This window comes from Helianthus annuus, chromosome 11, assembly GCF_002127325.2.
Source record: "Helianthus annuus cultivar XRQ/B chromosome 11, HanXRQr2.0-SUNRISE, whole genome shotgun sequence".
NCBI classification, from domain to species: Eukaryota; Viridiplantae; Streptophyta; class Magnoliopsida; order Asterales; family Asteraceae; genus Helianthus; species Helianthus annuus.
In genome coordinates this window covers 189003746-189021784 of record NC_035443.2, presented here as the reverse complement: position 1 = coordinate 189021784, position 18039 = coordinate 189003746, and the positions used below count along the sequence as shown (strand labels likewise).

Here is an 18039-nt window from a genome sequence, read left to right as displayed (position 1 = left end):
CCCCACACATTATCTTGACGAACATTGAAAGTTTCCCCATGTATGTTCATGAGGAAGGTTAACCTTCCTCACTTTGAATCTTCATCAAAGTTCGTAATAAATGTAAAGTCTTCTCATGAAATCATCATAATGTCATCATAACATCATCATGGTGATGTCATGATGATATGTCGGCGGGAACGGTTTGCGGCTCTCCGTGCTTCGCGTGTCGAACTCTGGGCGCACGACGGAGGAATGTCGTGACGTCGGGCTTGAGCCGAACCTAACCGAGTCGAACCAAACCGAATCGAACCGAGTTGAGTCGTGTCCACATAAAGTGTACCAACAGTAAGTTACGGTCAATTTCTGCAGATTTATATTCTAATTCTGCCCTTGACACAAAAACGACCATATCTTTCGTTCCATTTAACCTTCCGCTTCTTTCTACATGATTGTAATTTAGTCCCCTATCATTTGGAATCAAAATCCAACATCCAAATTAAGGAAATTCTTAACTTATAAGCTTTTGGCTTACTATTTACGTATGAAATAATTGACCCGTTTATGTTTTTAACAAGCAACTCATTTGGTTATGTTTATTTCCACATGAACATCATAACTATAAAAGTTTCTAATTAACTGGGGTTCCATTCATGGGATTTATGCATCCATTATCCATTAACATTATTCAGCCCATTCAATTATACATAATTGAACTTTGTTAACACAATTTCTATATACGAAATTTTTTGTTCATTTAGTTGTAACTCACAAACCGAGTCTTTTGTCTATTAATTCGCGTCCTCGTTTCTCGGTTTACGTGCTTATTTGCAATCCTACCCATTATCCGGGTATTAACCGAAGTCATTATTCATGCAACCATTCCGGTATGGATTAAGACTTCATTTTGACCCGTTTGCTTAACTTAGCGAAATCCATCGCTTATATGCAACCAAACCTTTATTATTTCTATCATTTTGACCCGTTTGGTTTACTTAACGAAATCCATCGCTTTTATGCAAGCAAATCTTTAATATTCTTATCATTTTGACCCGTTTAGTTACTTAGCAAAATCCATTGCTTTTATTTGGAAATGGATTAATGAAAGGCAGGTATGAATTATGATTAATTCTAATTAAGGGTGTACGGTGTGGCATGCGGCAAGGGGCGGCAAACAAGTATGCCGATCGGCAAACACCGCCGCCGACATTTTGGCGACGCGGCAAACAACACAAATCGGTGACATGTTGCCGACTCGGGAAAGATGGAATGTTGAAGGTGGGGGCCAGCCTAACGATAATATTACCGTTTATATAAAAAAATATTTTTTCTTTAAAAAATTAAACTATAAATATCAAACCAAACCATTAACCAAATACCTTCAAATATATACCCAACCAAACCAAAAAATACCACCAATTCTTCCCAAAAATTTACAATACAAAATGGCGGATGAACTCCCATTATGGTTCCCACCCATGAGTAGCGACGATTCATCCGATAGTAGCATTCTTTTTTTTCAAAATCTCATCGAAAAAGCCGAACTTCAAGATACGGGCACATATAACCGAAGGAGATATATTGAACGTCAACGTGAGGAGGGGCATGAGACACTCATGGCGGATTATTTTGTCGAAGACCCGAAGTACAACGAAGATATCTTTCGGCATAAGTTCCGTATGTCGAAACGTTTGTTTGTAAAAATTGTGGCCGATGTGGAAGAGAACGACCCGTGGTTTGTAGAGGCCCCCGATGCGCGAGGTATGAAGGGCTTTACGCCCTTGCAAAAGGTGACATGGGCTATTAAACAGCTCGCAACTGGAAACACTCCAGACGAGAACGACGAGTACTTGCATATGGCCGAAAGAACTTCCCGCGAGTGCCTAGAATATTTTTGTGACACGGTTTGCAAAATATACGGTCCAAAGTTCTTACGTAGACCGACAAGCCACGACATGGCACTTTTATACCAAGCTCATGAGGAAAAACATCACCTTCCAGGTATGTTCGGTAGCCTTGATTGCACCCATTTCGTTTGGCGTTTTTGTCCGACAGAGTATCGAGGCCAATATATGCGAGGAGATCATCGATACCCGACTGTTATGCTCGAAGCGGTTGCTTCTCAAGACTTATGGTTTTGGCATGCTTTTGCCGGTCCACCGGGTTCTCAAAACGATATCAATGTTCTACAACAATCTCCGTTATTTTTAACGGAACGAAATGGAACCGCACCAAAATGTCCATTTTACGTTAACAACCATTTATACAAACGTGGTTATTTGCTCGTGGATGAAATCTACCCTTTGTGGTCCGTGTTTTTGAAGTCGATCCCTTACCCTCACGAAGTAGACGAAAAGAAATTCAAGAGGCAACATGAGGCTGCAAGAAAAGACTTCGAACGGGCTTTTGGTGTTTTGAAGGCGAAATGGGGTGTATTGAGTCGACCGATGCGAGCAAGATCCGTTAAAAAAATTAGGAGTGTCGTGTACACGTGTATTATTTTACACAACATGATTTTGAAAGATGAAGGAAAGGCGATAGCACCAGTGCACATTCGGGATCCTCCGATCGAGCCCGCTCTAGACGATACGGTGTTGGGCGAGTTGATGGACGAAGACACGCATTGGAGACTCAAACACGATCTCATAGATCATCTCGCAAGTCAAGATTTATCCCATCTTTTGGTCGACTCCGACGAAGTCTAGTTTAAATTGTTTCAAGTTAATGTAATTTTATTGTTTTTTAATTTAATGTAACTTTGATGTTTTTAATTTAATTTATGAAAGTTTATTGTTTTTTTAGTTTAATGTATTTATTCTACATTTATTAATATTAAATAAAATAGTGCAAAAAAAAAAAATAATAAAAATTTACCACTTCAGCAACTGTTTAAACCATTGCCAACACTTTTCAGCAAAGTTTAAATACTTTTGCCTGATTGACATGGTGCGCTTTGATTGGTCGGTTTTTTAGTTTACCACTCCAAAATGTTTAACCACTCCTTACACCCTAAGTTGTTGAATAAAAAAATAATTACCAACACTTGCATTGTGTGTAGCTTCTTTATTACTCTGCAATGTGGTTCTTTTCAATGTCTTTTATTATATATAAACACGTCTCTCCACACACTAATTTCAAAACACACACCTTTCACCCACTTGAACCGATCATCACCCCCACCATTGTCATGTCTTTTTGTTTTTAAACTTTCTTTATTTATTTGAAACCCCCTTTCAACTCCACACCCTTCACCAATTTCAACTACAGTGCCTCTCTCTGGTAGGTTCTGTCTCTCTTTCTCATCTTCCTGATTCGATATCTCAAGACATTTTGAACCCCAACTTCGATATCTCCATCTTCTACCTCACCGCTACACACCGTTGCTCCATTTCCGGTCCTAGATCTTACCAGCTTCTCATTCATGTGAAACCCATTTATTTTGCACTCTTTTCTACTTGGCTAACATAAACATGACAACAACTACAATCGCCAAGTTTGCTCACTTACAAATCCCACTTGAAGACGTACTAAAGGCCACCGACAACTTTCATTTTCATAAAATCATCAGACACGGTGGATTGGGACTAACATACAGAGGAGTACTCTTGCACTCCGGGAACTGGATCGAAATTGCTGCAGAGAGATTAGATAGTAAGCATGGCCAAGGAGACGATGAGTTCTGGACGGAAGTCACTACAAGAAAACGAAGCATTAGCGGCGACTTTTGTCGTCGCTACAAGTCCCATTTGTCGTCGCTAAAGGCTTTAGCGGCGACTTGTCGCCGCTAAAAGGTCGCCGCTATTGATCCGTCGCTAAAAGCCCTTGGTCGCCGCTAAAGATGTCCTCGCTAATAATTTTTCACTTTTAGCGGCGACATTTTGACCTTTAGTGACGACATTTGTCGCCGCTAAAAGTCAAAAAACCAGTAAAAAAAAATTCTGTGCTGCTGTTTTCGGTTTACAGTTTTACTACTATTTCCCCGACCTGAGTAATCACAACAGGCTCGTTTTATGACTGCCGATCATTGCCATTCTAACCCTTTATAACCTTTGAGAACAACCCATTCTAACCCTTTAGCCGGTTCCCATTTAACCCTTTAACACATCCTTAGTTTCAATCCATTAACATCTAAATGTATTCGGGTTATGTTATACAGTTAAACGGTGGGTAAAATCAAAATCGGCTCGACTAGTTTGCACCGGCAAGGAGTGAATAGAATATAAGTTCTTAGTCCAGATTATGAGCTTGTATGCAGCCATAAAAAACTTAAAATTTTAGTTTTGAAAATATGACTAAACTACAAAAGAATCAACTAACCAATCAAGACGTTAATTTAAAACTGCAGGGTATAGTGTTACCTCCACGTAGACCGCCACAAATATATAATCACCAAAAGCAGCAGCAGCATGCCATCGGCTCGTCCACTATAAACACTGAAATTTAAAAATCTGACCTATGGCAATTGAAATTGTTTATAGTTAGAATAAGAATTAAAATTAGAATGTTGCTCAATGAAAGTTGTTTTGAGGACAACAATCTTTTCATGAATATGAATATGCTAGAAACAACAAAATTTGTCATGAATGAGACCCACCAACTACCCAGGTACTATAAACAATTCAAACAAATAAAAACAAATTGGATCTCAAGTGCATGGAAGACAGAAGTGCAGCCTATATATCATTTAGAAGAAAATCAAACTTTAAAAGAAAGTCAAAGCATGTGATACCTAAAAATTTAGCCATATTTATAGCGTATTTGGAAGTGTGTTTAAATATGAAAAAAGAACACTGATTTAAAGTACTCATATGTAATTAATGAATTCTCCAAGGTGACCTATAGTTCTTATGTAACAGAAGATCAAAAACCTCCATATTGGAAAGAGTCTGAATACCACTGGGTCGACTAATTGATGGTTTCGCAAACCGAGTACGATACTTCAAGACAAATCCAATAATAAAACAAATTGCACCAAACTTCACTCTCAATCTACCGATGAAAAGCACTAAACAAACCGATCCTTCAATTCAATGAATATAATGAACATTTAACAAAATAAAATAAATATTCAACAACAATTTTAATTTTCTTAGCAAGATCAAGATAGGCTAGAATTACCATCAAAATCAAGAAAATTCTTTTGTGTAGAACAAAATCTGAGAAAGTATCCTCCTAACTATGCAAATGAATTCTATGATTAGTCGAGACATCAGCTTTGACGCCATCAGCTTCTCTACTCCCTACAACCCACATAGCATTCAAAATCAATAGGCAATAATAACTGATAATTTAAATTCAGAACTCGTAATTAATATACAAAATCTACACTAACAATGACATTTTTGCATTTGATGCCGCCGACGGTGCCGTTGTTGTCGACGACTTTAACTGCATTCCTTTGGATATGAGTATGTGCTTTCTTTTAGTGTCACTTATTGCTGATCCTGAGTGGAATAAGCATGTTAATGCCTTTTTCACAAACTCTCATCAACAAATGAAACAAATTATAAAAATTAAAGTTCATTTTGACCCGTTACGTTTAACCATCCAATCAAAGAAGACATGGCTGCATTCTTTTCAGTTCGCCTTTGGTTCACCGTAAATGTAAACAGTTTAACCACTTTTGATTCAGTTAAGTCACCTGACACGTTTCATTTTAGACAAAAGCACATATATTATGAGAAAAATAGGCCAGGTAAAAGGTAACTTTCAAATCATTCGACTCATTTGACCCATTTAATTTCCAAATGCCTTTACTATTTATCAAGACAATCCTAGCAGAGCATTAATGTGCACTGTATAACAAAAAACTGTGGTAGAAAATGTAATAATCGAATGGTAATTTGTGAGTTTTAGAGTTCACCGTGATCAGCAACCAGTCAACCAGTGACACTAAAAGACCAGATCAGGAAATAGACTACACAGATCTCGGCTTGCCAATCGTGGTCGCCGGAAGGCAGCTTCACTTAGTTTTTTAATTGCTGGAGCAGATTTGTTTTGAAATCCTGAGGCCCTAACCTGCCGTTGAATACACTATTCATTTCCAATTGTCTTACTAACATATAGTAATTATGCAGACCTGAATAGCCATTGACTATGCCCCGATATTCCATACCCATAAATTTTTATGTTCAATCTGCAACCGGTTAGCAATCTCCCATACCTGAATAGTCATTTGTTGATGTTGTATTTATGAGTGATGAGGATGACAAAGCAGGTGACGGACACAAAACCGACTCCAGAGCAAAAGACACGCCCTGCAACAACAACATTGAAACCTAAAATACACAGCAACCTAATACACTTGACACCAACCTAACCCAAACTGATTTCATAAGGTTAAGTTTTACAAACCACCAACCCGGGTTGAACCCCAACCCGGTTTCACAATCAACCCGATTTGACTTTTCTAGGCTTCACTCCAAACCAGTTTGAACCCGGTTCGGGTTCAAACCCTAACCCGATTGTGCACCTCTAACTTCAACTACTCTCTAAACCTATTTATCAAAAAAATGCAGCAATTAACCTCTAATTGAAGTCAAGAAAAACACAACAACAACACAATAACCTGCTATACTACATTTAACTACATAAATTTGACATTTAACTCAAGAAATTTGTGTAGATAATACAAATTAGAGATAATCAAACATAACAAGGATACCTGGTGGTCCGACGACGTTGAAGAGGTTGTTCGGAGAGATGATGCAGCGTCGCAGATGAGGTGGTCTGGCATGGTGTGGTGTGGTGTGCGGCATTAGACAGCCTAGGGTTTGGGGGAGGGAGTGGTGTGATTTGGGAGGGATTGAGTGAGGTCTGAGCCCGCCAAAGGTTTTTGATACACTTTTTAGCGGCGACAAGTTGTAATAAAACATTAACCATCAGATGATGTTGTCATCGAACGGCTGTGGATGGATTTTAAACATTGGACACGGATAAGAACCTTTAGCGGCGACTTTTCTGAAGTCGCCGCTAAAAGTGTCGCCACTATTGCCAATATTTCTTGTAGTGAGTTTCAATGCTTTCTGATCTCAAGCATCCAAATATAGTCTCTATTGTTGGATTTTGTGACGAGGAGGACGAGAAAATCATTGTAACTAGATATGCTGCCAACGAAAGTCTCCAGGAGCTTCTAGATTTCAATCCAGGCCTCCTCACATGGAGTCAGAGACTGAAGATATGTGTGGGCGTGGCTCGAGCTTTGAGTTACCTCTATTACGACAAGAGCCGTGATTATAGTGTTATACATGGAAACATTAAAAGCTCCACAATTTTATTAGATGAGAACTTGAAACCCAAGTTATCCGGTTTCAAAGTACCCATCAAACAATCGGCTAACCGAGTGGAGCAGGTCATCCATTCTAAACCTGTTGGTACAACAGGTTATATGGACCCAGAAATTGAGAAGAACAAAGGTGTGACCCACAAGTCGGACATCTTCTCATTCGGTGTGGTTTTATTTGAAATATTGTGTGGAATGCTGGCATTTAATTCACATGATGGTAATAGGTTACTAGCTCGATGGGCCATAGATCATTATGAAAATGGAAAACTCCATGATATAATCCATCCTTATATAAGGAATCAAATGTCACAGTTATCACTCGTAGTATACTCAAAAACGGCATATTCTTGCTTAAAGCAAATGCAAACAGAGCGCCCGCCACATATCATCGATATTGTTGATGAACTTGAGAGAGCACTTACACTCCAACTACGACATGAAAATCGGGTAAGACTCTTTTTTATTTTTAATATTGCATGTCATTTTTGTTTTTTTTACGTCTATTGCTTTCTATTCCGTTGCTTTATTTATTAATTAGTTTAATTTTGAAATATATCAGTTTAAGAACAAAAACACTAATTACCAATAATACAACTTTTAACATACAGCTTACAAATTTGTTTTTATTTACTACACTACTAGAAAACTAGGTTTTTCCGACCGCAATTTTGGTCGCAAACCGGTCGCAATTGAAGGTATCTCATGATGAAACTATCTATTGAAAGGATGTTTTCAATGAACACGTCTTCTTTACTAAAACTAGATCATAATATTTTTTTTAATACTACAGTTATCATAATGTAACAAAATATCTCATCCTTTCATGGTTCCATATCTAATGACCTAATTATCATACTTATTTTCTAATCACAACAGTAATCATCCACAAAAATGAAGAAAAAATCAAAATATCACTAAACAATCAACCTAATTTAAAACAATCGCATATACTCACAGATTCACACCAAAGTTAAAGAAAAATTAGCGGTTAGAAAGTAACATGAGACAATTCATCACAATACACATGCGAAACCCTTCGTAAACCTCAGATTTCGTTCGTCTAGCATCCGTCAAGCTCTGCGGAAAACAAAGTATGATAGAATGTTCATTGTTCACTTTCAAACAGGTTTCAATCGTCTTCTTCCTCAAAGCCTTCACTATTCTCGAATAAACTTTTTGTCTAAGTGATTAACAACAGAGGCATCAGCATTCATAAAACGACTTTCATGAAACAAATTAAAACTAGAACTAATATTATAGTGTTCACTACTATTGGCTGATTTCGATCTAATTTTATCATAAACCGAAACCTCTAACTAATCCGGTGAGTCATACTTACCAAATTTGACATCTGCCGGAGCAACCGCACACGGCGTTCATCCACGGAGGACGGCTCCAAACATCGTAACTGTTCAAAACGCCCATCTGAAACCTAGATAAAGGTGATAAACATCCAAAACTATTATAATCACAAACACTACTGCAATTCGGATCGATTAACATGACTTTATCATCTCCGTCATCATTTCCGACGAAGACGAGGAAGTTGAGGACAGTAATCGATCATTCTCCTCGGAGAATGAAAACGCTCGGCCAGAATCGGATCCTGAGGTGTAATCGGAGCGAAATTGAAGAAATTGGTGGATCCAGTGGTGTGAATTGGATGAGAGAGAGAGATATCAGAAGAAATTGAGAGGATTTGTGGTGGTAAAATTGTGGATCAGATGAAAAAATGAAACCCTAGGTGGTGGAAAAGATGCAGTGAAGAAGAGTGCAACGGACGGGGGAGTTTGGCAAAAGTAACTTTTGTTTTTTATATATTTCTTTGCAACTTTTACTTTTTTATTTTTAGATATTCTCGTATTTGCGACCACTTTACATAGTCGCAACTTTTGTTATTTTATATATTTTTATGTATTTGCGACCGCTTTAGGCGGTCACAACTTTGGTTTTTTTTATTTTTCTCATATTTGCGACTGTTTTCCGACCACCATTCAACTATTTGCGACCGGAAAATTGCGGTTGCAAAATTTGAGACCGTTTTGCTACCGAATGTGGGTTGATCTTTGATTTTGCGATTGTTTTGATGTTGGTCGCAAACTGGTCGCTAATTTTGCCACCGCCTTATGTAGGTCACAAATTTTGGTTGCAATTGCCTAGTTTTCTAGTAGTGCTACTTAAAGTTAATTACTAAGAAATACAGCTTACATATTTGTTTTTATTCACTACTTAAAGTTTCTTACTAAGTAGATTTTGTTTATGTTATTATATAACCATTGTTTACGATATAAAAGCTGTCTTACATAACCATGTTAGAACAATGTTAAATCCTATTATGTTTATGTTTTATTTTATGATATGTACTCGAATTAGACATGATAACTTATGTATTATTGGTTGATAAGCGGGTTAAGATTTAAACAACTGCCAGAGCAGTTTTCCCGCTACATCAACCGCCAAAACAATCTAAGTATATATATGACTTTGCCGGCAATATGTTCGGCATCAAGACAGTTTCAAGTAACCGAAATTGTCCACTCTATCAACCGTTCATATTCTGCAAACTTTGTTCCCATTGATTCTCTGCACATTCCCAAAGTTAGATATGTCCTTGAATCCGAAACAAAATATGACTTCCGCTGCAAATGTATAGGTTTTCCAACATAGTGGTATCAGAGCCACTTCTGATAATCGTGCAGAAATCAAACCAAATTCAACCACTTTACCATGCCAACATTGCACTAACGAACAAAATGAAAAAGACCGACGAACCCCTCGCATAAAACTTTGCTATTATTGTCACTCACCAGGCCATCAAATTTACAATTGCAAAGTCAAAGAAAATGATGAAGTGACGCAATTATTGAAGCAGGCTATAAACACCGGAACGAGAAGACAGGAAAGAGATGTACACTGCCAGAACGAGATGATTGTCACCGACACTGAAGGTGGACAATGAGCAGATATCTGTTATGTAAATCCGACATTCGATCATCATTTTAGTGGTAATCTGAATGTTTTCAAAAGAGTGAAACATGTGATGGGTGTAGAAACGAGATCTGGGATGAATAATTTTATGTTTATAAGAGGGGTAGGAAATGTAGAGAAAAAAACTGGGAATGATACGATGAGAATACACAGCGTATTCTATTCACCGGAACTTGACCGAAATGTTCTAAGCCTTGATCAATTAACCCTTCAAGGTTTCACGGTCAAGATATCCGGTGATATGTGCAAGATATATCCCATGTTCTCATCCCCAGTAGTAAATACCATAAATAAAGTGAGTGGGTTATCAAAAGAGGAAGAATTGGGATTAAACGAGAAACGAAAATTGCAGAGTTTGTGTTCGGTAGACGATGAATTCAAAGATAATTATTTGAATTCATATTTCGAAACATTAAATGCTTCAAATGAAAGCGAGAATGACTGGACTCGCATGATCATAAGAGCACTTGAATTTCATGAATTTACTGATTGCAAAGCACTGCTCGACATGATTGATGATCGGGAATTCATATTTAAATACAAATATGATCTCGAAATGAAGTTTGAAGAAATAGTGGGTTGGTTCTTAAAAGAAAAGATGGGAATAACATCAAGAACGATTCCCCCACTGTTGACTGGTGGTAGAAAGATAAACTTGCTTGGCATGTATGTAATGGTTGAGAGGGATGGTGGCTACCGAAGTGTTACCGTTGATAACTTATGGCCGGCGATAGCGAAGGATTCAGGCTTTGAATATCAAGACGGTGACTTCATCAGAGTCATATATGCCATGTATTTGGAAGTCTTGATTTACTACTACAAGTTTAAATCCACTGAAGAAAAAGTGCAGACCAAAGAGATGATGGAAGAAGGTGAAACCTCAATGGCAGGCAACGAACAAGGAAGAAGTAAGAGTGCGGATCCAATACCGGAGGATGCCGCATCGGAGCATTATGCTCTCTATGCCAGAAATAGCTGGGAAGGTTCATGGAATCTGCATAAGAAGCGACGCCGATTCAATTTCAATGAAGCTCGGAAAGCCGTACATGAAGCCAATCGCAGTGTTATGATGAACTAACGCAAAACATAATCGAATTGAAGGGGGATTATGTTAGAACAATGTTAAATCCTATTATGTTTATGTTTTATTTTATGATATGTACTCGAATTAGACATGATAACTTATGTATTATTGGTTGATAAGCGGGTTAAGATTTAAACAACTGCCGGAGCAGTTTTCCCGCTACATCAACCGCAAAAACAATCTAAGTATATATATGACTTTGCCGGCAATATGTTCGGCATCAAGACAGTTTCAAGTAACCGAAATTGTCCACTCTATCAACTGTTCATATTCTGCAAACTTTTTCCCATTGATTCTCTGCACATTCCCAAAGTTAGATATGTCCTTGAATCCGAAACAAAATATGACTTCCGCTGCAAATGTATCGGTTTTCCAACAAACCATATTGCATATTTTTAATTACTAATATTGATATTTTTATGATTAAGATTTTTTTTTTGTGAAAATTATTCTTTGATGTATTTGGTGTTCGTGGTGCTTATGACTAACATCCACCACCTTACCACGGCCACTGACCAACCCGCCACTTGAAGGATGTCTGTGGCATAATTTTACTTTTATTTTATGAACCCGGTTCATATATGTATGTGTTTATTTGCTACAAGAATTAGTCAAAACACTTTTGACAATTAAGAGTACATGTATATATTTGTTGTTTAAAATAAACTTTAACTAGTTAAAATTATATATACATTTTTAAGCAACGGAAGCGTATGTAGCAAAATAACATGAACACTTTTATACCAAGGAACACCCATAATGGAACAAGATCACCAACATGCAAACATGAAATAGAACATCACCCATAGGGGGTTTAGATATACCTTCGGTTAGTGAATAACCGGTTGAGACATCGAGGTTCAACGGACAAATGCTAGTTACACGAACGAGGGAAACGCGAGTGTGAGCCGGGTGTCGGCTGTGGTGGCCGACGATGCAGGCCATGGCGACCGGTGGAAAAACGGCGTCAGCAGGGTGGGCCGACGAGGCGTCGGTGGCGGCGGCGGACTACCCGAGGTGGTTGGGGCCGGTTGTGGTTATGGGTGTTATGAGAGTTTTGTTTAAAATTCTTGCAACCTCTCAAGTACAAGACCAACCTTCATATAAATAGTGGATGGGGATCTATGCATGTTTGCCAAGTGGCGGACATGCATAGTGCATGCGCTATTATTGGCCAAGTCCTAGGTGCGCGACAAGTGGCGATGCAAGAGTGCATGCGCGACAAGTGGCGTGGAGGAGTGTTCTTGCCTCACCTGGTCCATGTACCTGTCTCTCAGTTTAATATCCGCGTACCATTCGTAATTACCAGTTAAATTAGTTAAGTGGATTTTAGTTCATTGCCCAAGGTGTAACTCTTACAGGTCAAGACCTAGTCGGCAGCGTTGACTTATCGAACCAGAAATAAATATCCAACAGCTCCCACTTGGACGGTCTCTGATAAGATCTCAACGCAGACAACCAGCAGTGCTCTAGCTACACATAGCTGCCCCTAACAGGTCATGACACTTTAAAGTCACTAACCAAGGCAATCGTTGTCATCTATCCTTTCTGTAAAAGACATCAATTGAACAATGAGACATGGATCAGATTTAATCTCGTATGGCGTTTAATCATTATCATTCTCGTTCAAAGAGTCAAAGTGGTCCAATCAAACACACAGTAAGTTTGGGCAAGGCCTTACATTTCACCAGTTTGAATCAACGAGGGCGCCCAGATGTCTAACTGTTACATATAATGTAAGATTACAGAATCCCATCTTGACTACATACAACTCCCACTGAACTTCAGAACCACTCCCAACCAATGCCTTTATGACTGGCAGTTACGCGACAGCGTTTGACACTGATCAAAGAATAGTCTTTAGTAAACGAAAGTTCTAGTATGCCTAAATCAAAACATCTTATGACAAAGATCCATGAAGATGATTTGATGCAAGTTACATCCAGCGTCATTTACAATGAGGCCTGTGATTTTGGAAGTCAACTACTTGAGTCCAAAATCAGAATAGTCTTAATTCAGAGTCGTTCCCACGAGTCTAACCGACTATGGATAATTTAGAATACAAGATTCATGGATTAAACGTATCAAAATCGAACACAATTGTAAGATTTAAACTTTGCATTTAGCCAGTAAATCAAAGGTGAATTCAAAAGGTACAATTGTTTAAATGTTTGTACATCCAAATACTAAATCAAAACAAATGGTTATCCAATCTAATACCGATTGCATTCCCATGCTTGTCCTGAGACATCGGTCTAGTGAACGGGTCTGCTAAGTTTTGATCTGTGTCTATTTTGCTTATTAAGATGTCTCCTCGTTCAGTATTTCCCGTATAAAGTGGAACTTTATTAGAATGTGCTTAACTCTGTTATCTGTGCTCCTTGGTTTGAGCAATGGTTCCTCTGTTATCACAGAAAACCTAGATTGGTTTCTGAATACTTGAAACCACATCGAGGTCGCTGATGAAATTCTTCATCCAAGCAGATTCTTTCACAGCATCTGATGCAGCTATTCGTTCAGATTTGGTGGTTGAATCCGCTACTACACTCTGTTTGGAGCTTTTCCAATAGACAGCTCCTGCATTGAGAGTGAATATGAATCCTAATTGTGAGCGAGAATCATCTTGGTCACTTTGGAAGCCAGCATCAGTGTAACACCTTACAGTGAGCTCCTTTTCCACTCCCCCAAACACCAAGAACATATCTTTGGTTCTTTTCAAGTACCTCAAAATGTTCTTTACTGCAGTCCAATGGCCAATTCCAGGACTATGCTGAAAACAACTGCTCATGCTTAAAGCATACTAGACGTTAAGTCTAGTACATAGCATACATGATTGAACCAATCGCTGAAGCATATGGAACTACTTCCATTTGCTTAATTTCAATGTCCGTTGAAGGAGATTGCGATTTGTTCAACACGGTTCCTTTAGTCATAGGAACATCTCATTTCTTGGAGTTTTCCATCTTGAAGCGTGTCATCGTTTTGTCTATGTATGTTCTTTGACTTAGCGCTAGAAGCCGCTTAGATCTATCCCTATAGATCTTCATTCCTAGAATGTAAGCAGCTTCTCCAAGATCTTTCATTGTGAAGCCAGATCCCAAATAATCTTTAACTTTGTTAAGTATAGGGATGTTATTTCCAATGATTAGTATATCATCCACATACAAGATGAGGAATGATATGGTGCTCCCACTAACTTTTCTGTAAACACAAGGTCATCTTCATTCTTGCTAAAACCAAACTCTTTGATCTTTTAGTCAAAATGAAGATTCCAGCTACGAGATGCTTGCTTGAGTCCATCAATGGACTTATTGGGTTTGCACACCTTATTTGGATATTTAGGATCGACGAAACCTTCAGGCCGAACCATATAGACATCTTCAGAGAGATGTCTATTAAGAAAGGCGGTTTTGACATCTATTTGCCATATTTCGTAATCACAGTACACAATTATGGCAAGCAATATCCTGATTGGTTAAATCATAGCAACGGGTCAGAGTTTCTCATCACAGTCAATACCTTGAGTTTGAGTGAAACCCTTCGCAACTAGTCGTGCTTTATAGGTGTGTACATCTCCACGCATATCGGTTTTTCTCTTGATAATCCATTTGCTCCCTACTGCCCGAGATTCGGGGGTAGGTCAACCAAGTCCCATACTTGATTGTCATGCATATCTCAACGTTCATGGCTTCTTGCCATTTCTCAGATTTCGAATCTAAGATTGCTGATTTGTAGTTAGCAGGTTCGTCATTAGACTCGGCTACTAATAAGACTTCAGGATCTTTTAGACACCATAGACATCTATCAGATTCTTGCGAATTCTACTACTTCTACAAACGCTTGTGTTTTATGTCTGATTCATCGGCAACAACTTCTTGTTGCTCAGACAGTCCAATTACATTAGCGGTTGTTTGTGGTTCGTGAATTTTGTCAAGATCAACCACATTATTTTCAGTTTCTCGATTAATAGGTTATTCCTCAAGAAAGTGTCCCTTCCGTTTGATGGAAATCATATTTGCATCAGGGTGGTAGAAATAATATCCGCTTCTTTTATAGTATCCGATGAAAACAACCTTTTCGCCTCGAGGATCGAGCTTATCATCAGAATCACTTGTGATGTATGCATCACATCCCCATACTCTAAGGTATTCCAAATCGGGTTTATGCCCATGCCATATCTCATATGGCATTTTTTTGTTTACCTTTTTGTCAGAGCTAAATTGAAAATACGGGAAGCGATCATAAGAGCATGTCCCCAAAAGGAGTGAGGCAAGTTAGTCTACACATCATCGATCGAACTATATCAAGTAGAGTTCGATTTCACCTTTCACTCACGCCATTAAGTTGGGGTGTGTTAGGTGGAGAGGGTTGTGAAACTATTCCACACTCTTTCAGATTATTGAGAAATTCAAGGCTGAGGTATTCACCACCTCGATCTCATCGAGGTACTTTTATCTTTCTATCAAGCTGGTTTTAGTCATGGTTTCTAGTCATGGTTCTGAAAGGGCCATATACATCATGGGAATGAGTTCTAGAAGACCATTGATCTGTTCACCAACATCGGTGAAGGGGCGCTTTGTGAGTTTGCCAGCTAAGCAAGATTCACAATCATCAAAGGAGTCATGTCTAGTATATCCAAGAATCCCCTCAGACTGGAGCCATTTTATGCGTGCCTTACTTATGTGGCCAAGGTCTGCAATGCCATAAATATATTTCATTTATGCTAGCTTTGTTACGTTTCGAAAGATGATATATGTTATTACTTGTTTCAACATTAATCTCATAAATACGATTTCGAGGTTTAGCCTCAAAATAAAAGACATCATTCAAGTAGGCTAAAATAGAAAAACCATTAAAACATACATGAATCCTTGTTCAAACAGTGAAGAAACTAAAATAATGTTTCTGGTCAAACCAGGTACATATAAACAGTTATTTAAAGTAACTATAAGGCCAGGGGAACATGAAAAACAAAATGTTCCAGTTTCCAGAACTGGAACTCTCTTTTCATTACCAACTATGAGTTCCAGGTGGTCTTGTTTCAGTTTCTTCCATTTTTCTGGCTCCTGCAAGACATTAACGATGTGGAGACCACATCCGGTATCAAATACCCATGTGTTGCTAGAAACAGTGAAAAGTCGATAACATAAATGAGAGTATTAGAAGAAGTGCCAATGATATTGGCCTTGTTCATCTTCAGCTTGGCTAGATACTGTGGGCAGTTTCCTTTCAAGTGCCCCATTTGGTTGCATTCAAAGCACTGACGCTCCTAGGAAGATGTGGTTTTGCAACATGCTTGTTGTTGGTGGCATTTTTGGCAGCAACAACAACTTTTCTCTTGCCTTTGCTCTAATTTTTCCTTCTCTTGTTATTAGGCTTCTTAACACCACCAGACTTGACCATTAGAACTTAGTTGGTTTTGTGGAATAACCAAGTTTGTTCATCTGGTCAATGTATCCTTTCATTTTTAGCATATGAGTACTGATACATGATCCTTCTAGCATTTATAGCTTATGAGTTGTTTCATGGTGTCATATCACTCCTGTCGGGCTTGTTTCTGGAACATGCATTTCAGTTGCTGGATCATGTCATAAGCATCCTTATCTTCCATGTTCTTCTGAAGTTCAGGAGACATGGTGGCTTTCATAAGGCAAGCTACCTCAACGGCAACCTCGTTATGTTTCTCCAGTGCCTTGCGAGCAGTAGTAAAAAACTTCAAAGTTACATAAAAAACAACCAACTTAAAAATAAAAATAAAAACCTACTAAAAACCTACATGTATTTTGCTTGGATTATGGTATCGGATAATACCCAATCTCACCCGTTCGCGGGTCTCAGTGGTATCGTTCTTCTTGTTCGTTGTTTGATAAATTACCCCAAAACAGATTGTTTGGGTCTCATGCGTTTTGATTGTTGGGAAACATTGTGTGAATTTGATAGAATGTATAATTTATGGAGAATAGAGTGTAGAAATGGCATGATTTGAGTAAAATGGTAGGATATATATAGTGTGAAAATTTAAATATAAAAGTTATATTTTTTAAATTAACGTTGTCAAACGGTATTATATATGGGGACCACCAAAATATAGCCGTTGGCGTTCGTTACTGGCTAGCGATTTATCTATGGCGCCTCCCCTTAGGCGAACGAGAAATTAGAGAGAGACGCTATAGGTAGCCATTAAGGGTGACATAAGAGAGACGCTATAGGTAGCCATTAAGGGTGACATAGGTAGAGTCGGTACACCACACCCCTAGTCTAACTAACCAACCAATTTAAATCCACACAACTCAGATTGACCTCATATAAATCTTAATCGCCCTTTGTTTTCGTGAAGTATAACTTTGTTTTAATTTTATATGTATGACATTTATATTAATTTTAATACGTTATTACATCGTGTTTATATTTATATCTAGGTTTTAATATAAAATTTATATGAATTTGAGCCAATATCTACAGACATTTTTATAAACCAAATACCACATAGTTTTTATAAAATTTATAACGAAGCATAGACAAAAACAAACCCACTAGAAGTGTATCTTTGAGATATTAATATGAAACAATAACATGTAATATGAGAGACTTCAGTTGTAGCGGGTGAGATACGGAGGCAGGGGATAGGATGGAGGGAATTTATAAGTGATTTCTTTAAAAATTAAATAAACAGGGTTGTAGTGGATGAGATATGAGAGGATTC

The 18039-nt window shown here is 38.1% G+C and overlaps 2 protein-coding genes and 1 long non-coding RNA gene across 3 annotated transcripts; 2 read left to right on the top strand and 1 right to left on the bottom strand.

Annotated features, from left to right (window-relative positions):
* Window positions 1–1424: 1424 nt before the first annotated feature.
* On the top strand, window positions 1425–2684 carry LOC110889030 (protein ANTAGONIST OF LIKE HETEROCHROMATIN PROTEIN 1-like). Its single transcript, XM_022136519.1, has one exon. It carries the CDS (start codon window positions 1425–1427, stop codon window positions 2682–2684), a length of 1260 nt encoding a protein of 419 aa, XP_021992211.1.
* A 1645-nt stretch (window positions 2685–4329) lies between these two features.
* LOC110891526 lies at window positions 4330–6154 on the bottom strand. Its single transcript, XR_002565387.2, has 3 exons — window positions 5312–6154; window positions 5098–5219; window positions 4330–4432 (listed from the first exon to the last, which is right to left on the bottom strand). It is a non-coding gene; the product is annotated as an uncharacterized LOC110891526 (long non-coding RNA).
* Window positions 6155–6997: 843 nt separating this feature from the next.
* On the top strand, window positions 6998–10223 carry LOC118484245 (probable receptor-like protein kinase At5g59700). The gene is made up of 2 exons (XM_035980248.1): window positions 6998–7711; window positions 10137–10223. The coding sequence occupies exons 1-2, from the start codon at window positions 6998–7000 to the stop codon at window positions 10221–10223; spliced, it is 801 nt and encodes a 266-aa protein (XP_035836141.1).
* Window positions 10224–18039: the final 7816 nt, after the last annotated feature.

Excerpts from the sequence above, each read along its gene's own strand:
- LOC110889030 (XM_022136519.1), top strand. The coding sequence starts at position 1,425 with ATGGCGGATGAACTCCCATTATGGTTCCCACCCATGAGTAGCGACGAT.
- LOC118484245 (XM_035980248.1), top strand. The coding sequence starts at position 6,998 with ATGCTTTCTGATCTCAAGCATCCAAATATAGTCTCTATTGTTGGATTT. Across the intron at positions 7,712-10,136 it reads AACTACGACATGAAAATCGG|GCTATAAACACCGGAACGAG; the intron begins GTAAGACTCTTT and ends TTATTGAAGCAG.